General features: G+C 39.4%; 1 protein-coding gene across 1 annotated transcript in view; it reads right to left on the bottom strand.

The window, feature by feature from the left end:
• Positions 1-22,740, bottom strand: part of TMEM266 (transmembrane protein 266) — a 51,543-nt gene that overhangs the window by 19,415 nt on the left and 9,388 nt on the right. Inside the window, exons 4-8 of the mRNA XM_065733597.1 lie at positions 15,887-16,041; positions 11,504-11,577; positions 3,147-3,203; positions 1,869-2,007; positions 566-681 (exon numbers count right to left, since the gene is read on the bottom strand). Coding sequence (XP_065589669.1) covers positions 566-681; positions 1,869-2,007; positions 3,147-3,203; positions 11,504-11,577; positions 15,887-16,041 — 541 coding nt within the window. The remainder of the gene's footprint in view (positions 1-565; positions 682-1,868; positions 2,008-3,146; positions 3,204-11,503; positions 11,578-15,886; positions 16,042-22,740) is intronic.

Raw genomic sequence — 22,740 nt, 5'->3', positions numbered from 1 at the left:
TGAATATTTGGGGTCTTGGGAAGAGTCTAAAAAATGCTGCACCAGAAGCTTCTCGTTTCTGGTGCAACATCTTGAGTGTGCCAAAGAGTCTGAGAATGACCGACAGGGAAGCAGCCTCTAGCATTTAAAGCAGGGAGGCTCATTAGCTTTCATGCAAATGCATGTACTTTTCCAAGGAATAAGGCTTTAATACAGCTGCAACGTCCAATAATGATGAAAAAAAATGAAAAAATGAAAAAAAAATGAATTTTGCATACTCTGAATATTACGTCAAATTGCACTCATTCAACAGATCAAATACTGGAAGCACTCCTTTTCTATTCCTCCCATTTGTTTTCCTCACCTTAAAACACACATGCACTGCAGAAGATAGAGACAACTGCTGTTTGACCAATACCACACAAAGTAGCCTGGCTGCAGCTAGTGTTTCTTTAATGCTGAAATCTGTCACTTTGCAACAGAAATCCTAGTGATACTTATCAAACCTTCAATTGTAGCAAAGTACATACACTGTATGATTTTTTATGACAAGCTATGTGTAAATAGAGACACAAGTGAACTTTACCCCTTGTTCTTGGCAGATCTGGGTTAGTCTTTCCAGCTGCTCATCCTGAATAACCTTTGCTTTCTCATACTGCTGAATCATCATCTCCATCTCCACTTTCACTGGAAGGACATATGCTGGAAAACACAAGCACTTCAAGTTAACCCAGCTGTGATTTTTTTTTTTTTTTAGTTTTTTAATAAATTTTTAATTCCGAGGGAAATCCTTTGCATATCTTCATAAGCAAAACAACCAAAAACCACAACAAACAACCACCCCTTTTGCTTACAGCAGGAGAACTAGAGTATTCTGTGCGAGGAAGGATTTCTAATACATGAAATGCAGGTCATAAGCAGGATCCAGATCCTGCTTGGTCAGATCTCCAATTGCCTCGCTGGGCTGAAATACATCCTGCATTCCCTTCCTAGCTTGTTGCTAACACAGACATTTCCTAGTATTTACCACAAGCTTGCTGAATTGCTGGGTAGGAAGGATTTTCTGCTTGGAGCTGCTGCCCTCCCCTCTAAACCTGAATGACAGAGCACCCTTTGGAAAAGAACAACCTTAGAGCCACAGCATTTATTTCCTAGACTTGGAGGTACAAAATAAGCCCCTGATGGCAACAGCAGACTAAGGAGGACATTAAAGAAATACTGAAAGGCATTTAAACTCTGGTTGCTTTTCAAGCTACAGCTCAGTTTTCAAGATATCTTCTAAATGCCTCTAAAAATGTTTCTCCTGTCCCAATCAAAGCAAACTCAGACGGACAAGCAAAGCTGTTCAATCCTTATTGCACTTCTTGATGTTTTGTGAGTCTCCACGAGATCCTGAACTTTTCTTGGACACTTCAGTCACAAAGCTAATTCCCTTCCTCAACTCTGAATACATAGTTTGGGCATTGGAAAAGAAAGCAGCAAGACAGACACAGCTGCACAGACATACGGACAGTGTGGCAAATACTGGAAAAGCATACTGGAAGCAATTATTTCACAGAATTAGGAATGGTGCTTGATGGTGAGTGACGGGCAGCGTGTCAGGTCAGGTGTATTTACTCGACACGTGTAGAGATGTGGAAGTGTCTCACAAAATTAGATTCCAATCAATTACAAAGCTCAAACGGAACAGAAGAAACAGCCATGAAATTGGGACCTACTCTCCTCCATGGGAGCCATAACTCTGTGCTGTTTGGTACTTTTAAGATGTAAGAGGAAGTGGAACAAAAGGAAGAGTGGTGGAAAGCAATCTTTTCATCTATTTAAAACTTTTTTTTTTTTCCCCAGCCTATCAGGTAATTCTAGGGGTCACAAACTGAATCACCACTCACCATCAATGATCCTCTTCACTCTCCATATTCGTAGTGTGATAATAAGGCTGATAGCATCCCAGGGGCTGTTGGGGCCATTAGCCACTGTTGAGGCCACCATTGGAGCCAAGGACAAGATTATGACAGCACCATCAAACACCTAGAGAAAAATAACTTTTTTTTCAAACCCGTCCTGAAGATCACAAGCCCTGCCTTTTCTGTTTGAGTCAGGAAGGGCTCTCACTTCCCCCCAAAAGAAATGAAATTAAGGTATTTATTTGAGAAGGATACGTGAGGTGGCCAAGCCCCACAGGGGCTGCATCCTTTTAAGGCAATGCAACAGAACTCTTTAGTGCTTCACCCACATTTTATGAGGTGAGGAGAGAGAAACTGTCATGGGAGGGCAGGAAGAGAGAAAGGTATTTGGACCTACTGGCCAAAAACCTCCATACAGAATGACAGACTAAATGCTATTACAGCTGAAGACCTTCATTATCAGTGATATTTATTACTTATTATTTGGCATGATTATTTGCCTCCCCCGCCCTCAAAATACAGTCCCTGCCCATAGATCTTACTGCCTGAAGGAAGAGATCAAGAATACAAGTAGAAAAAGATGGTGCAAAGTGATTTAATGGCTCTTGGCCATGTCCTGACTACATTATGTGTGGGAACATCTGTGCATCAAGACAAAGATTCTCTGCTCTCATGTTATTGGGCAGAAAAATTCTCAAGGATTTTGACAATGAGGACTGGTCAGAACTTGTATGATGCTAGTTTCATTGTGGATTAGATTAGAAAAGGCTGCCTTGTTCATCCAAAGCAGATTTAATTAAAGAAAACAATTTCACGTTAAAATTGGGTTTTTTCCCTGATTTTTTATCAGAAAACTGTATAGAAATTTTCAATCAGTTCTAACTTTGACTTGATTGCAGGAATGTATGTACACAAGTCACTTGAAAATGAGCAACGTGAGTAAAAATTATCTCAGGGTAGCAGTAACAGCTGCTGGACTAGCATGGCTCTACCGATAAAATCCATAGGTGCATGTAGCAAAACCCCACAATCCTCTCCTCCTCCTGTAATAAAGCATTTCCAAATACCACACTCCTTGAGAGTCTCACAGAAAAGGACACTGCATCGTGCAGCTTTGCATTCGTGTATATAATGAGAGGAATATGCATACTTATCTGAATTAAAAGGTATCTGCACCAGATCTGTAACAAAGCTACCCACTGCAGTTCTTAATATTCTTAATATGTCTGCTTGAAAAACAGTGCAAAGAGTAAGACTGCTTACCTCTATTTTGTTTTCAATGTAATCCCATATGCCAAGGACCACAATCCTCAAAATAGTCTAGTGAAATAGATTAGGAAGAAATTATGATGATTATTATAATTTTAGATAAACATGTAGCCCTTGATCTGTTTAAGGGCTTGTTTTTGTCTTATCTAAGCATTTTGTATCCCCTCTAAATAAAAATGAGTTAGAAATAGCTTCAGCTTTGCACAGTAGCATAAAGTACCACCGTATTAACTCAGTGAAACTTCATAAATAAGTTCCACACTCAAATAAATGTTCAGTCTTTCCAACCTTCTCAAGTTTCTTTTAGACATGTCAGATTCAAACTGCCACAAATAAATAGACAAACCAAGCAATAGAAGTACACAAGAAACAAAAATACCCAAACAGACCCAAGCCTTCAACAGATCCAGTCTTGGGCTCCATCAGCAGTGTTGGAATGGAAGAAGATTCCCACTTTTTGCAATCTTTGACATGTTAGTGCTTACTATTTCCTAAACTTCATACCCCAAAGCTGCTGATATTTAATCATCGGAAGAGCAGAGGCTCTTATTCTCCCCTTGCCTGTCCTGAGTGCAGAGTCCTTATTATGAAATCCCAGAAAGTCATAGGATAAGAGGATACCCATGATCCTCCTCTATTAATCAGAACATCTATAAGTAACATCATAAACTAGAAAACAGGAATAAAGAAAGAGCACAGAATGAAGCAATGGTGAATTCCCATTAAAAATCCAATGGCATTGTTCCTCCCCTGCCTCAATCACAAATAATCAGAAAAGTCAGCCAGCCAGCACTCCCAGGAATGGTATACGTGAAGCACTGTCCAGGCCTAGCTGAGAAAGGGAGCTGCTAGCCAGAAGAGCAAATGTAGCACTCACTTCCCTCTACAAGAAACGATGAGATTCTATGTAGACACCAGGAATTACTAATGCTGCTGGTCTCTGCTCCTAAAAAGAACATTTTACTTCCAAAGCACTTCACAAATGAAGTACGGGAACAACAATTTCCTTATGAACCTGTATGCACAGGGGTTTAAATGGGGAGGAAAAAACACACAATGGCTGATCTGTGCATTGCCTTACCACTCCAAATTTGCCAGTGTGATGTGAGCACAATGCTAAGTACACACTGTATGACAAAGATACTCCTGCAGCCTCAGTACCCCAGCTCCTCTGTAAGGAACAGCCTCACTCCCCACTGAGAAGCTGCACAAAGTACAAGTTACTCATGAGCACACAAATCCTGCTACATCACTTAACCTGGGGTCCATAGCAGGCAGCCATTGGGAAATGCACGAGGAAAAGCAGAGCCTTCCCAAAAGCACGTGATGCTGCCTTTACAACAACCCTATTGACAGCACAGAAAAATCTAGATCATGTTCTTCCATGCATAGGCATCATTTACAGAGTGCTACATCAACCAGCAACTAAAGTACGGTTGAACACTTCAGATGTTTACAGTAACTGATGGTGAAAACCTTTCCTCTTTTGGGTAGGAGTGCACAAAGATCTTTTCTTTGCAGGGACAGGGCAGCTGTGCACAATGAAAACAGAAGCACTGTCTTGCAACTCTAAATGTGGTTTAACATGGAACCGTTGAGGGAACATAGAGATTTTCCTTTCTGCCTTTTTAATTCCTCACTGCAGTGTTTAAATCAGGCTGCATTACTGTCACATTCACAGGCTGAGCAGATCCAAGGGTTGGATGCTAGCACAAATATTTTCATTTTCAGCCTGCTGGTGTGAATCAGCACAAGCCAGCACTGACAGGAAGCCTGTCTGGCAGACAGCAATGGCACTTGGTGCCATATCTAGAAGACAGGCTTCCTCATGACAAACATCTTGATGACAAGCATCTCTTCTCAAAACTAGAGCAAGCAGATTAAAGGAAGGGAGAGCTCAAGGACAGAACAATCCCTGCTCTGTACCTGAGAGACATCATCTTCAGAGCAAACAGTTATTCAGAGCACAGGATGTGTTTTAAAACATTTGTGAAATGTGAAAGTGCTGGTGTTACTTACAAAGAGCATTTCAGTATATTTTTCCAAACAGTCGAAAGGATCTTTCAAACAAATGCATATTGCACTTGACTGTGTACTTTTTCTATACAGAACTTAAAAAAAAAAACCAAACTGTGGCAGAACCTATAGAAAACAGAGGCAGAAATAAAATTCAGGCAAAGATTTTACACACCATACATGGATCAAACCAAAAACCACAAAGGAATTAGAAGAGTGCAGCAACTTAAATAACTCAGATGAAACAGAAATGATATCTGTCACCCTTACCATTTGTAGAACAGACACAAGAAAATACAAAAAATAAGGAAAAAATAGAGAAGCACCACTGTTTTCTACTGATGCGTGAACATTTTTCAGCACTGCAGCAATTGCATACACACTGTTCTGCATTACACTACAGGCATTCTGCATTTCTGGATGCAGAAGTTTGGATGCAAACATTAAATACTACTGAGTATCTATTTTCCTGTTAATGGACACTTTGAGGTTTGTATTACTTTTTTTTTTCTTAGCTGAAAAAAAAATGCTTTGACATTTCTTGACCAGAGAACTTTTAATTGGAAAGCTGTCGTGTAAATAGATATATACATACCTATATCTGTCTTATCAATATACACACATCAGAAATACTCTCTGCATTCTGAGGAAAAGCTAAATTATTACATAGAATTCTGTCCAGCATACTAACAAAGTAAAAAATTGGACACTTCTGAAAACTTTGAGATGGAGTGAAGCCAGATTAAAGAAAAATAAACCATATTTTGCAAAAAAATGTAATTTTGAAGTTGACATTGTTCATTGCTGATACACAGTTGCTTGCACAACACTGTAGTGTGAAGAACAGTGATGCTGCAGGTTCTCTCTCTAGTTTGCAGGGAAACCTGGCCAAGTCCTTTGCTGAGCCAAGCTGTGTTAATTCTCACAATCTGCACGAGCTAGCCACATTTGTTATCTGACTGCACAGTACATTCAGTAACGTTAAATACTTCATTGCTTGAGTTGGTAATGTACTCTTTACTACCGAGTGACTCACTGTGCCACTACGACCCTCAGCATAAGGAAACCCAAAGGAGGCAGCACGGGGTGAGGCTGGCCCACCGTGCCTCGCTACTAGCAAAGCAGAGCAACTCTGCATTTCAGAATGAGGCAGGGATTGCACAAGAGCTGAACAGTGGATGGAGGAGAGTGGAAAGGATCTTCAGCAGAGTGGTTCTCTCCTTCCACTGCCACAAAACTCTGGCAGAAACTGTAAGATCAAACTTCTGCCTTTAGGATATATCTCATAACATCAAATATTTATTGAAATATTTCCCAGAAAGAATACCTTGTACTCACTCTATGATTTATGATTTCTGGCTTGGGTCATTTTGCAGACGCCTGAGCTCATTCACTACCAAAAAGAATCTTCTCTTGCCACCTTCTGGTGTGCCTGTCCTGAGACACTGCACTCCCTGCTCCTGCATATGCTCCTCCCCAGCCCTCACAGCATCCTCAAATGATACACCCTCCTGTTTCCAGGGCATAGGCATCCTCCTCACAGGGTTTCTCTTCAACCAAAGCTCTGAAATGTAGAGGACAACTACTGACCTCACTCCCACATCACACAGTACAAAACACTCCTGACTTACTGTGCTCTGTAAACACTGTGGATCTATTAGCACATGTAGTCCCAGAGAAATAATTAACTGGAAAAGCTTAGTGACACACTTAAAAGACACGAATGCAGCACTTTATTTTCACTGACTACCACTGATACTCTATTAGGGTATCACTGAGTGCTCAAATACAGCTCTGCAGGAGCACTGCAGTTACCTTGTTGTCCTGCAACACTCATTCTTAGAATGTGAAGAAAAAATAATTTTCAAATGAAAACCCTGCCTTGATTTGAAAGTGCTTTACAGGAATAGATACGCTTTACTACAGATGCAGCACATTACTACAAGGTAAAGGCAGGCTGGACAGAAAATTGGTCTCAAGCAGCCTTGCTTCAGAAGTTCCCCCTTGGCATGATGACACTAGCATTAATTCTTTTCTTCGTAGTGCATAGTGTAGAAGGTGTTGGTCTGTGGCTATCAAGAGATGAAAGCATAGATGAAACTGATAGAGCACACCACGTAAGTAATATGTTCTGGGAAAAGAAATGGGCAGGCTCACATTGCAGGAGCAACTCAAGCTAAATCATTTGGGCCTCTACAAAACCTGCTAATTGCTCTTCTTTTTGGAGTAAGAAAAGAAAGTGGCTAGAAAAAAAACCTCACAGTGTACTCAATGCTTTTTACAATAAACAGCAGTGCTCTTGTGCACCATGAAAAAAGCCATGCACACGTGGAATGAAAGTAAACATTCAGAAAAGACGTCCCAGCTTACTGAAGATTACAGAATTAATAGAAGATCATTATCTTTCTGCTTAGCTGTTAGAAGCATGACAAAAAATATCTAACTAAGGAAGCAGCTGACTTCCGTAGTGAAAAATTCTTCAGGAACTGCAATGAATAATCTGTATGGGAAAGACATGATTTTCTTAGTTCTGTCATTCGGGGTGTTTCCTTCTTAAAGTTTTCTATAGAACATTAATGGGAACATCACCCTTGGGAGGTTTTATTATTTCCAAGAATTGCTAGATATAAAACATCACAGTGAGTACTAAAAACTTCCTTTTAATGTACAAGATGGCATTTTTTTTCCTCCTAACAGTGAAAACACATTTGAGAGCCAGAGCTAATTAAACAAACCCTTCATCAACCAGTACCCCAGATGTACTCTACTCAATTCAAGAACGTGATTCCTGGACACGAGAAAAAAGTTGCATTTGAGTGACTGCCTAACTTCAGGCACATCAGAAGACTTGGTTTCTCCCTGGGAAACACTCAAGTGCTGAAAGCTAGCAGAACGCTTGAGTGCTTGGCTGACTGAAGCACGCACAGAGCAATGCAGAAGACTAATACAAAAGAACTTGATTCCTGCACGCAAAAGGTCTCAACAATCTTAGTGGAAAAACAGAACTGAACAACAGCTACAGAATTGCTTGTGGCAATGGGATAAGGCTATTAAATACAGACTCCAGTCCACTTACCAAAACTGAATTTCCCCATCTTCCTTTTCTCAGCCAACTGATACCAAGGCTGACTTTGCCATCTTGACATGGTGTAACCCTAGCCTTGCTTTGCAGTTGGTACTGGGGTTTCCCCCACCAAAACCTTTTTCTTCTCTTCTGGCTTAATATCTGGGTAACATTTGGTGCACAGACAAATTATAGCGGGGTACATATACAGAGACAAACATACATAGTCATCACCACTGGTAAATCCTATTCAAAATACTTGGAAAAAAACCAAGAAGAGTTGATGTGCACTTTGCTTGAATAGGGATAGTTTAATGTTGGAAAAGTCTCAGGCAGTGACAAAGAAAATATGAAATTGACAGAGTGCAATAAATTCCTTTAAGACTCATGGCAACAACACAAGTGTATAGAGAGCTGGAAAACGCTCCAAGTCCAACTATTTAATTTTGTTGGCAAATGTTCTGCTGGCAGTTGTTAGTTGCTGGCATGTTTGTCCCCTTCACTTTAACCAAGCAGAAAGCCACTGCCTGTTTAACTCCACCACAAGACTGTAAGTACTTGCAGTGTCTACAGCATTCGCTTTTAACCAGTCATGCTTTTCCAAAACATTCAGTTTTCTGCTGGAAGTTTTCTGTTTTTCAACAAGTTGTTATTTATTTTTTGTTTTTGCTTTGTTTTACCCCACAAGTTTCTATTACTTTTTCTTTACATCTGATTTGAAGTCTCTCTGAAGAATGACGTATCCACCTTTATAACGAATGGGAATCAAACCACAGAAAAAAGTAATAACCACCCAACGCTGGGACATGGTGCTCACAAAGGAAAAAGTCTTTTTTGGACACCAGAAACTCTCATCCCTTAGGGTTTGGGGATAAAAAGCACTGACTGAAGGACTGAGCACCAGTTGCCTGTTATATCCAAGCAAATCAATTAAGCCTGCTCAAATCTGGAAACCCATCCTTGGCATCAACAGACACAGAATGCACTAATCATAACTCACACTCTTCTCAGCAAGTAACAAAGACAGCTGACTCACGGTATCAGGAATTAGTGGGGGAAAAAAAGCCTCTGAAGGCACATAAACAAAAAATGGATGAAAAATGTATTTCTGTGATCCGAAGTTTTTACAACATTTCATAATCTCTTGAAATTCAAAGCTTTTGATTTGGGTGAGAAAAAATGGACTTTCTGTTTTTCTTCTGAGGAAACACATTTCATCACAAACAGATGTGCTGTTGTTCATTAAATGAGCCTTGCACAAGACTAAGCCCAGCAAACCCAACAGCAAAGTAACACCTTCATTCTCTTCCAGATCTGAGGTCTTGGAGGATATCCAGATACATCGTGGAGTCTACCTCTGTTGCTTTAACCAGGACTCTGAGCAGCTAGAGATGCATTTGATGTCTAAAAATTCTACCCTCCTTTCTGCTCATTATGTGGCTGCTTTGTGACCACATTTCTCATTGGTGTAAATCCAACCCACAGTGAAAATAGGCAAAGAAAGACGTTTTGAAAGACAGGAACAGCTAAAAAGGGAGTAGTAAGAGATTTATTTAAAAAATTGGACAGAAAGCAAAGAAAAGTAATTTCAAGTATCTGATGCAGAAAGGAAGGAAACACCCAAAATACAAATTCCAAGTGAGAATGGCGAGTCAGGCAATCAGCTCTGGCTCTGTAAAGTATTTTGGTCACTGTTTTCCTGCAAAGCCACACCTAGCAGAAGAAAAACAAGGGACATGGAAAAATCTTGCTGTGAGACAAGCTCAAGACAGCAACAAAGATGAGGTGAGCACAGAAGTGCAGTCATGCTGACTGCAGCAGCTACTATGGGCTGACTCTACTGGAAAGCTCAGGACTGCAGGTACCTGCAGGGTGGTGGTTCCCACTGGAGAAAAGAAAGATTCTCAAGGAGAAAGAGAAGTATTTCTTTACAGGGAATGGACTTTAGCAAAACCTGAGCCTTTAAGAACTGGGATATGAAATGCACAAAGAAAGAATTCTGCAGAACTTTTCAATGGTTTATAGGTTCGTTTTCAGGCAGATTTCACCTAATCTACAACCCACAGTCTCTGTCAAATGGTGGGAAATGCACAAAAGAATTACATGCATCTGTGTAGCTCCAGCACCAGAGAAGACTGAGATGCAAAGTTATCCTGAGTCCCCTGCCTAGAATCAAGGAATGCTTTCTGAAGTGCCCAAAGGCAGTCTGGACACACTAGCTATAAAACCCCAATAACGAGCAGAAATAGAAAGCAGAAATATAAAATGATACGTGTATATACACGAATTTCACTAATAGAACCACAGAAATAAAGAGTGGTATAATATGACCAGTAAGAATCCAGCACAAGACATCTACCAATTGTTTGCAGACAACACAGCTCCCTGTTTGGGGTTTTCTGAATGTCTCTGTAATCTTCATCAAAATGTACCACAGAGTAAAGACCTTAACTTCTTTTTGGATTAATATATTTTCTCCTACAGAACTAGAAAGCATGTTTTTAAATACATAAGCCCAGGTTCTCTTCCAACATACTAGTTGGCATCACATGACAAAAAAAAAAAACCAAAAACCTTGCTTACATCATAATGTACCTGGAAAGACAGCCTTAATAACTCTGGAATTTTCAGGTGCAGTCTAGATGTCCCCATATCAATGACTTCTCTTTGGAATGAAGTTGAAAACTACAACAGATCATCCCAATTTGGTCATTTGTTATATCACGACTACAGCTTTTTCCAGTTATTGAAAATATATTCACAAAAATATTTGCAAAGAAATTCACCATTTGTTTCATTCTATTTGTGTTTACAGGCAGCAACCCAGAACAACTAAACTACCCATATAAACTATGAGAGGAGCTCGTTCCACTTTTAAAACAGATCTTTTTATAAAATAAGATCTGTGATCTTGAATTAATTCCTTATTCCCAGTGAAACCAACACAATTTCTGTGAGAAGAAATGCACGTAATAGGCCTCTTCCATGTCTGTGGCAATCCAGAGATGATTATCTCTTTTTGTAGCTGTTCAACTGTAATTTGTCTCCCATGTTCCCTTGCCAATTCTAGGCAACTGACAAACAGCACCAACACAAACAAGATCTTTTAGTTTACTAAGAGCAGCATTACATATTTCCTCTTCTTTCTTCCTTAAGTGCATTCTTGTTATATTTATTCATAATCAAACCAGTGTTAAACTCTTGCTAATTTAAGTGACAGCACAAAAATACCTTGCAATTGTGTGTGTGGTGAGTCTTTGATCATACATACCTCTGAAAAGAAAACAGACAGGATGACTAGGCTGATCCAGTGAATTACTCCTGCAAACTGTGAAGCACTTGAAACTGCAATTAACACAATACAATGAAGCATCATTTTAGTAGCAGAATGCAACTTATGCTTAATATAATTAGTACTGCTACAACTTACACGTGGATCAAGCTTCCTTTCCTAAATTTCATAATGGAAAAAACAGAAAGGGAGTAGGATGTAATGGGACATACAATTCCAGATGTGTCAGCTGTTCACTCTAATCCAGGCCAGCACGTTAGCAGCTGCAGCAGGTTTACATTGGATCTTTACATTGGTAAGCGGTGACACATATGTTTTCAGACTTTGTTACTGCTGTACACTCTCACTCCATGCACTGCATTAGTAATAGATGTGACTAAATCCTGCCAACCTACCAGTTAGAATGTTGTAAGCCAACAATGCTCCATTACTCCCACATTACTCCTTGTATTCAGTCTTTGACAGTTCAGCTCAGAAGACCAATAATTGTCTGGAACGGGTGAATAAAAACTAGTGCTCAAACTAGACTTTAAAACCCATTTCTAATCATCTAACTAAGGCTCCATCTGAAGCTCTACAGCAGAGATTGTCTTTATGGGGTTAAATATGTCTTGAAACGTGGAGGCTTTCTCAAAGAATTTAAACTAAATTTCTATGTTCATAGCGCCCTTAATTGCTGACAAAATAAAGCAGAAAGCCCAAGGAATCCAGTATGTGAACCACTGGCAAGTCTTACTTTGGAGGTCACATACTCTGAAGTTTCAATTAAAATGATGAAGAAAAAGCCCTCTCTCTTTACTTTAGGGCATTAGTGAATCTATCTTTCATACACGGTTGGATTACAATACTCTGTGCAGCCCTGCTGTTTCAGAGAGTCACGTAATAGCAAAGCTCAAGGTAACCAATGACTCTGTGTGCACAGAAATGCAAGATTATAACAGAATTAACTAAGTCCCGGGTATGTATGCCACATGTATGGCATGCACTGATTTAGGCATCTCATTTTAAGGTTAACGCTGATTAGAATGGGAAGAGGAGGAAAGGAATGTAGAAAGAAATGAGGATAAAGGAAAGCACCGATGGGGTTGCTGCTAGAACTCACTCAATCGAGGCTCATCTGGGAGTTGATGTGAAAGGATTCACTGCACCACAGAGTGACTACTTAGAGATGAAACAACAGAAAAATGTCAAATATTTACCTAACCCAAGACTCTGTTTATAGGGCGGAATAAAGTATAAGAAATGGAAACCACCCATAAGCTATTTTTCAGAGCTGTCAATTGACATACAAGGCTCCAGCTGCCCCTTAGTGGACAAAAAATATATAGCAGTAGGAATTTTGAAAGAAAATCAATTTCTGATGGAGGAGATTGCTGGATACACTGCCAAACAGTGTGCAATCAAATTGCCAGTAAAACAGTAAATCTGTAAAAGTCTTCCAAGACAGCAGCTTTTGTTCAGGAGCTGAATCACTAACCCATACACTGACTTGGTACACTTGCTTCTTCCAAAAGATCCCCCTTTGTGAAAGGCCTACAGGATGAGAGAAAGCTCTCCTCCAAGACGTGCTCATCCCCAACTCTGGCAGCTTGGGTGCATCGCTGGGATTCAGTTTGAGGCAAAGCATCTACAAGCTGTTCAGTTGCTACCTCTATCAAAACAGCAACCCACATTTTATTTTCTACTGCAGCTAAAAGCCAGGGAGTTTTGCTTTATTTCACATTTTACTTGTTTGATGCTATCAGGACAATGTGAATGCAAACCCAGGATCCTTCTTAGTAGTGGAGACAACAGTTCAGTATAAAAGTGAAGTACAGCTAGCTTCAATCCACCTCCTCTCATTTGTACTCAAAATGTGTATCCAGAAGATAGGAATGAAGAATGGATCCAGGCAGTGAGTGGCCATTAAAGAAGCTCGCACTATCAGGTCTTGCTTCTGATTGATATTGTTCCTGATAATGGTTCCCTGGAAGATAATAGTTTCTGCAAGGACAGCAGATGCTCGCTGCGTGGTTTGGGCAAGCCCTTAGCCCATTCTTGCAGAGATACCACTGTGTCTCCATACTCACTTTCCTTGAACTGCTGCACATAGACAGCACTGGGTGGAATAATGCGCTGTCTTTCAGTTCCACAGTTTTCAAGAAGACCTGATGCCTTCTACAGATATATCTGCTGTGGTTGACTGCAGAAGGAAGACTACACTGAGATGACTTGCTTTCCCCCAAAACTACTGAAGACAGAGAAGGGACAGCGTGGTCTGTATTTCTGAATATGAGAGTAGGGGCTGGGACTTGAAAATACTTGCATCACATGATAAGATGTTATTTTGTTAATGCACATCCTACACATTTGCAGACCCGGTATCCATCACCGGGTGAAAAAAAGGACTTTTCACTGAATAATCTTTCACAAAAAAAAACCTCAGAGCAAAATAAAACCTCTCATTTAAAAGAAAAAAAGAGACTTCCTAACTACTTATCAACTGTAACATGGATTAGCATTTGTTATTACAAATAAAATCACCACAGTGTATCCTAATGCACTGGCCAATTTCATATAGAATAAGGAATCATTGTAAATACCAATTATATATTTTTTAAAAAGCATGAATAAGCCCTAAATGCTTTTTAGCACTCCAAGGAAAGCTAAGTATGTTCCCTGTATACCACAACTGCAAACTAAGCATCATCAAGATATCCATTACCAGATTTTAATCAAAATACAAAGAGTTCAACTTAACAAAGGTAAGAATTGTGATGAGTTGATGCATGAGTTACAATGCAAAGTAACAGCATGGAGCTACATCCTCTCAGGTGTGAGAGCATCCACAGACAGGACAGGGGTAATCTCTGAACTGTGAAATCACCCGGCCTCAGCAAGCACCTTTAGGTCACATATGAGGTGTAAGTCGTGGAGGTTAAGAGTATGACATTCACCAGACACAAAGAGGAGAAGTGGGCCCTAAAAAGATTAGTTCTCTCTTCAGAGAAATAAACGATACGAAAGCAATTACTTCCAGAGGAAAGTCTTCAGAAATGTGTTATATAACAAATTAACAGAATCAACTTTTAAACTCTTTGGCTCTGCACGAAGTGGCAGCTTGCTATATAAAAATGTAGTACCTCAATAAATGAAGTTCCTCATGCCATTTTGAAGGACTTATACACATAATTAGTAACTCATCTGAAAGCTACAGGTTTGTCCAAATTATAGGTTTCCCCATCCAAATGCTAAGTCCCAAGAGGCTGCTGAAAATAACAGATGTAATGAAATGGTCATGCTGGTAACTGTGCATGCAGTATGGACAGACAGGGTTGTAAAGAGGACTGGGGGCAAGCTTGGGCAACGCTGTGGAAAGAGCTCAATCACCAATTTCTCTTGAAGGGTTTATAAAATGGATGCAATTATCAATCAAGTCTCCTAAAGTAAACTTATTACAATACTTAAATCTTCCATGGAAGCTAACTTCATAAATATCAACAGAAAAATCATGAAAATAGCAAAATGACAGAGTAAAAACTACACTTGCCTAGTTTGAAGTTGCCATAGAGGATACCAGACTGTGACTCCTCCATGCTGTGCGTTCTGAACCCCATTACTGACATTTCAACACATTTGTAGGGAGATGCTAAAGGCTACTCTACAACAATTACAGGGAGAAACGTAGCTGGTATTTGTGTTCATGCCAGGTTTGTATTGTACAAGCAAAAAAGAAAAACAAAAAGGAATGGAAGAAAACAATAGTAGGGAAAAAAAAACATGAAAAATTGCACAGTGGAACCTGCGTAGAGTGAGTTCAGATAAAGCAAAAACTTCACTTAGGCAGTTATTGGAATCACTGGATATTAGCTGAGTAGAATAAGTGCCTGTAACACTTCAGCACACTACAGATAGAAAACCATAATTTCAGTTCCTTCCTACCTACCTCTGTAGAAGTAAAACAGTAAGAAAATGGCATGAAATAACCTAGCATGTTCATCGTATCTGTCAATCCACATGCATATGACAAGTATTAGGGAGATTAACAATACATATGATTTTCCTTCGTGCACAGAGAGTTTCTGACCTGAAGGACAGACTTTTCAGGTACCAACACGCAGATATCTGCATGTGTACTCTGTATCCTCTGAAAATGTGTTCTATATGAATTTGGTCAGCAAAATAGAAAAGGGACTGACTTCACTATACCAGGGTTCCACAAACACACAGTTCTTGCCTAGCCTACTAACCAGCCACATGGCAGGGAAAAAACATCCCCACCAATCTCCAACCCACCCCTTCAAAAACCTCCCAGCAAGTTAAGCCCTCATTTCATTAAAATAATATAAAAAATAAATAAAAAAAATAAATCCCCCTACTCACACTGCAGAAGCTTTATATCTATTAGGAGTTCCAGAGTCAGAAGAATCACCACCAACACTACACAGGCTACCAGGAAACTGTTGAGACTTGCACTGAGCAAAAATACCTGCCACACAGCTGCTCGTCTCCCACAGCACGGTTTTAGCCAGTTAGATCTAAGAAAAGAAAATTAAGAGGGGAAAAAAAAAGAAAAGAAAAGAAGAAGTGAAAAAGGAAGAGAACTAGAGAGCAGTGGACTCAAAACAATAAGTTCTGCTGTTATGGATACACTCATCAATATTGTATGTAGACTGCAAAACTCACTGATTTCTTTACTACACTTGGGCTGTTTCCCAAATGAGTACAGTGTTAAATCCTGTTTGCATTTGTCAGCTGTATGAACCCCTTTAATAAGCGTAGTTAATTGCAACTGTTACACAGGCAAGACTTCACTCTGGCAACCATTTGTGTCTCAACTTCAATGGGTTTCCCCAACTCTCTTGAGTATATCAGTACTCAAGTGTCTTCCAATGGACTTAGTAACGCAACACTGATGATCATATAATGCTTTTCTACTTTCTTCCTGTCTCACTATTTTTCATGCACCTCGATTTTGACATCCATGCTGCAATTACTTATCTGTGGCAACCAAGACACAACAGCCCTCTGCTATTCAGTTAGAAGGAATGATTTTTTTTATACCAGATTCTCAAGCATTTCACCTTATGGCCTTGTACCTTTATCCTTTTTCAGGCAAGACAAGTCAGACAACAGCAGCAATCAGTTGCACATCGTGAAAAAGAGCAACAGGATTTTGGAAAGCTCCAAAGAGTAAGTTCAGATACTCCACAGCTCCGCCTCTACTAGCAAACATCAGATAGCCTAAGTGTTAAGCAACTGGCTGGGGCTGTCTAGCTTGTCTACTTTGTCCAAGTCAGCAATCTGTTTGTGCACCAGGCTAAACAGAGGTCACCTTGTTTTGGAGGAGAAAGAAAGTTCAGGCAAAGTGAAGGAAGCTGTGCTATGCCACTGGTTTTAAGGGCTAGAGAGCCCTGGATCACTTACTGAGTCGTACAGATACGCTCCCAGAGTTCTAAGGTTCAAACAAACCATGAGAAGAAATTAAAAAGAGCATGTAGCTATTACTTCAACAACAAGTAATACTGATAGCTGAAATTACAGTCCACAACAACTCCTTGTTTTCCAATGTGCGTTTTCACAAGTGAAGAAATTCAAGACACTGCTTGGGTCAGTAGCAGATCTGCAATAGAATTGCTTTCAGCATCATCTAATAACAACCATCCAGCTAAGAGCACAGCTCATTCACTGTGGCACCTAAGTTCCAGTTGCTAGAGCAGCTTTAACTCTTTGCAGAAAACTCCTGTTTCTATCCTGCTTCACCTTTCCCTTAGCTGGCAGTCACCATCCTCTGCAGGGCTGTCAGAACATTTGGCTTCAACCAAAACCAGTGGCTGGATTTCAAGAGAAAATTTGTTTATTGTAGGGAGAGAAACAGCAAGAATTCCTGTTGAGTACATCTGTGACGTTGAGAGCTCTGGAAGGAAGCTGATGAATCAATGCTTTACGAGAGCTTTCCTAATGCTGATACACGTTTTAAAATGGGTTGTTCAAAATTTCCTCTTTTTCTGTTGAAAATACTTCTATCAAGAATCACAGTAGCATGGAGTTCAGAAACATAAAGCCCACCCTGATTATTTTTTTCCTCCTAAAACTCTCCCATAGCTAAATATTGATATAGTATTTACTGTAACATTTATCATCACAGCATTTTGTAATGTTCCTATACTGGCCCACCTCTGAAAGCTCTAAAGCTTGGCTGACACTGCATTTCCAAAGCACTGCAAATACACATTAGTTAATACAGACCTGATGGGATTTATTAGCTCAGCTTTAAGAAACTGAAAGCATATGAGGTATGGTATAGTGCACTGTATGAACTATGATGTCAATATGTAGAAATCAATAGTGTACAATAAGATAACTACATTACCAATAAATAGCTGTGGACGCAGTAATTCACGTTACAATCAAACACTCAAAAACATCTCAAAACATTTCCTGACATATCTAAACTCAAAAATAGAGAAGAGATGCTAAGCAATGCTCAGAGACTTACCACTTTCAAGCAGCTTCTCAGAATATAACGTATATAATCTGATATACTCAGAATATATATCAACTTGTACTCAGAGCTGCCTGATTACTTGTCCACAAAAGACATTCTCAATTGACTTTCAGAAGCTTGAAGAAGATTTGACAAGTAACACCATTAGGGATTTTCCCTTAGTTCAACTGTGTTCAGGTTCTAACCCAAAGTACTACAGGATTTAAGCATTCTAGCCTGACGCAGCAGTTCAAAGCAGCTTTCTTCTCAATTCTTGCCCCCCAAAAAACCCACAAAATAATCATAATGCACTAAAATATACAGAAGGCACTGGATTTAAAATACATATTTTTAAAAATCTAAGGAAAAGAAGATCATCCCAATAAGGCCTTCTGGCAAACTTGTGGATTTTTAATGGATTTTATTTGCCTCCATCTCAAAACAGGATAACTGGTTTTATCACAGCTGGTATTTTTGTTTCTTTGGTTTCTAAGATCTTTCCAAAATAACACTGGAGATTGTTTTTTTTCTAATTAGTACATGTTTTAGTTCTATTCTCGTCTTTATCTTCTCTTTTCCAAAAAGACCTGCTTTGCCAGCATCTTTGGCACTGCAAGGTTGATTTTCTTATTTCCTATTCTCAGAATGATCAGTAGAGGGCCTAAATACACTCCTTTAAAAATTCTATGTAGTTAATATCTTCAAATATTCCAAGTCTACCACTAAATAACCTATGATACTCAGCATGCATTGCTAAACCATGGTGCACTTGTTTAACACTTGTCCTGTGAACAGGGATTAGCACCTTCACATCACTGCCGAGCAAACAAGCTCCAAGTCCTCTAAATCCACTGACACCAATAAGCATATTATGCCCTAAAAAGTGGTGCACTGGACAGCTTCTTTCTTGGGGGCTGGAAAGTTAGTTCACTTCCCACGTTAATTTGACACAACTGTATAATAGAGTCCTGATCTTCCCTTGGTCTTTTTTTTTCTTTCCTATCTTCTGTAAAGAAGGGACATAAATAAAATGAACACAGCTAGAAAAATATTTTATGTAGATAAACCTATTGACACACTAACCACACCAGATCTTAATAAACAAATCTCTTCATCTCCTTCAATACTCTCAACTATCTTAGTAGAATATCTCTCACAATATATAAGGGCTCATCCATTCAGTAGATGAGAAATTTGATATTTGAGGAAAACAAATCCATACCAGAGTTAGAGTGGGTTTACATCTACCTTCCAAATCCTGGCCATTGCTCCTCTATCCACTAAGATTATCATTTACCTGCCTTACAATTCCTAGGTGAAATAAATAAACGCACTACAGCTGGAATATCTTGTCTGAAAGCAATGCAGGGTTATGAGAAATTTAAATACACTGTGGAATTTTACAGGGTAAAATCTTTTTAAAGATACTTTCACACATGGCAGTGTGGAAAACCAATCTGTTATCATCACTGCTAGTTTTATTAATAAACAGCTTGGAAAAAAAAAGAGCATAAGGCAAAACTGGGAAAGATTTAACATATTTCTTTTGTAAGGAACAACTACAAACAATTTGTTCAAGCTGTTAACAGCTGTCACTGTTTTTATTTTCTAATCTAGCAAACAAATACCCCAAATCTGTATTATACCTTACCCTGCCTTTTTCTTTTTTTTTTTGGCTTAGCAGCAAGTGTTTGCATCTCACAAGATGGATATGATTAGCAAACAGAAGGATGGATGAGATCCAAATGACTAATTGAAGGAGAAGAAAAGCCATGGTCAGGAAGTAACTGAAATATATTAAGTTTCAATAATACAAAACCTGGCTGAGACTACACAGACAGGAGCCTCACAAGATGCTACAAATAGCAACTGGAGGCCTTGAGCAACTGTAATGGACAGGCAGAGCTCTGCATCCCTCTCCCAGACTTCTCCTATAATCTTAGTATAACTACTGAGGGCAGCCCATTTCCTTATTTATTTTGGTCAAAGAAGTGCATGCTTTTTGTAACGCAGACTTACGGAATATTCTCCCAGCGAAGCTGGCAGCCCATGGCTTGGACAGGTACACTTTTTGCTGAGTAAAGAACTGGATGGATAACCAGGCCCAGAGAATGGTGGTGAATGGAGTTAAAGCCAGCTGGTGACTGTGTGTAAGTAGTGTTCCCCAGAGGTCTGTATTGGGGCCCACCCTGTTTAATGTCTTTACTGATGACCTGAATGAGGGTATTGAGTGTCCCTCAGTATGTCTGCAGATGAGACGAGTAGGGAGGAAGTGTCAATCTGCCTGGGGGTAGCAAGGCTCTACAGAGGGATTTGGACAGGCTGGATTGCTGGGCTGAGGCCAGTGAGATGAAGTTCAACAAGAATCTGATAAGAATAGAGGGAATGGCCTCAAGCTGTGCCAGGGGAGATTCAGGCTGGATGATCCCCAAAAGAGCGGTCAGGCACTGGAATGGGCTGCTCAGGGAGGTGGTGGAGACACCAACCCTGGAGGAGTTCAAGCAATGTTTAGATGTACTGAAGGACATTGTTTAGTGGGAAACACTGATAGGTGGACAGTTGGACTGGAAGGTCTTGGAGGTCTGCACCAATTTTTGTGATTCTATGCATACAGACAATATGAACTGTACATAATATTCTGGAATAGAGCTGAGATGCATTAATGTAATTAAACCTATCTGAGGTACCTTAGACGATGCTTTCTGCATTCATTTTTGCCTTCTTCACAGGTGTATTTCAGACTTTTTTCCACACACATCATGTGATTATCTTGTACATGATTCCTCTCAGTTGTTTTTTTATTTTTTTATTTTAAATTAGGCTTTTCCATTTTGTGCTAAGGTTAACATTAGACCTAAAAATCAACTTTTAAGAAACAGAGACCTAAAAATCAACCTTTAAGAAACAGAAGTACAGCCATACTGGAATGGAACTAAGGCCTGATATCCTGCAGCCAATTGCGGGTAGGAGCAGATGTCTCAAGGTGCACAAGAACACAGCAAATACTTCCCATTAAAACTCCCAGCACTGGCAGTTTTTTGTTTTTTTCTTATTTTCAGCTTTCAGATACAGTACTTTCTGAGCCAGATGTGGGCTCAAGGATTCTACTCAGTAACCTTCAAAGTTAAAAAAAAACAACAAAAAAAAATACCATTTTTCCACAGACTTATCCAATTTTTATCTATTTATTTATTTTAGGGTCACTAAAGCTATTAGAAGCCACTCATTCTTTAACAGGCAGTTTCACACATTCACTGCCCTCTGGGTAAAGTCCCACCTTTCTGCTTGTTTTCAACTGGCCTCTTAATCTACTAACATACCTGGAATTTGGATTCAGGAGGGAGGCATCAAACCTCATTTCAAACTTTGTGTCACCAATTTTGCAATCTCAATCAAATCTCATATTAACCTTTTTCTTTCCAGAAAGAACAATCCTAATGTACACCGTTCTACACCTTAGATCACTGTTTTCAAGTCTTTTTCCAGATCTTTTTTGTTCATCATATCCTTTTGACAGGGGCCAGTACCCCACACATGCTCAGGATGTGGGCAAAGCTTAGATTTTCAGGAAAGCACAGTATGGAATCTGTTTTATTCATTATTCCTTTCCTAGCAAATCCTAACATTTCATTTGCTTTTAGTCTGCTGCTCAGCCTTCAGCTGACCTTTTCACAGACTCTCCTTCTAGCTTAATATTTCTCTTTTCCTCATTTCTCCTTTATCCTATCGATTATCCATCTTTCAGTTGTTGCAGCAAGCCACATCTTCTCCAATTTAGACAACTATTTTAATGTTAAGCCAGATAAGTCAGACATGCATCATTTCCCCTCTACAAGAATGTACTTTGCAAACAGTGATGTGTGGGACACTAGATTTCTAGGCACAAAAAGTACCACCTAGGAAAAACAAGTTCTACTGGGAAAGAGAGGGAAAGAAGATCTATAAATCAAAAAAGCTTGAAAACCACTGATATATATATGTGTGGCTTTTTTTGTTGTTGCTGCTGTTTCTTATTTATAGTTGGTTCTCCCTCTATCCACTGGTTTTATTGACAAAAGACCTAAGAGGGACATGGTGGAAGAATTCAGGTATTAGAATAAACACAGTAATGAGTTACTCTAGAAAACAACATTTGCAAAGAGAAAAGCTCAAAAGGATCTATATTAGAAAGCTTTAAAATCATACAACTTCTTTGTAATGCAGTCTGACATGTCACACATTCTTTAGAGAAGAGCTGGTCACCTCTCAGATTCTGAAGCCCTGAACTCATTTTGTGCTGCACTGCAGTTCTTAGTTTCAGACTGGAGCATTTGTGTGCAGCAGTAGTGATATAGTACTGTACAAAGAATAAATCAGCACTACAGCCTCGCTGTATTTACTGTTAGGATTTTGCATCATCTTTCTGGATTCAGACTGTGGCTGGCATGTAAAGGAAGTTTAAAGAAATCACTTGAGTAAATATGAAGAATTTGCTCACTGTAGGATACAGCTCTGACATTAAAAACCCCTGCACCTCACCTCTAGCTGTGACCTGATCACGATTATTCACCATGTATGAAAATGGATCTGCATCACCTGCACAAAACCCTTCACAAAAGGGAATACATTTCAAATATGGTATATTTTAAGCCACAAACAAATAAAGGCGGAAAACAAAAGAAGAACAGGAATTTAGCTGATTTGGTTAAAAAAAACAAAACACCTTGAAGCCTTGCAGAAATCATAAATAAAAAGAAACCTCAACGATGAA

This window comes from Cyrtonyx montezumae, unplaced genomic scaffold, assembly GCF_038088225.1.
Source record: "Cyrtonyx montezumae isolate F1298 unplaced genomic scaffold, pur_monq_1.0 scaffold_17, whole genome shotgun sequence".
Classification (NCBI taxonomy): Eukaryota; Metazoa; Chordata; class Aves; order Galliformes; family Odontophoridae; genus Cyrtonyx; species Cyrtonyx montezumae.
Note: the sequence above shows the minus strand (reverse complement) of the source record. Positions and strands in the feature narration are given on the sequence as shown.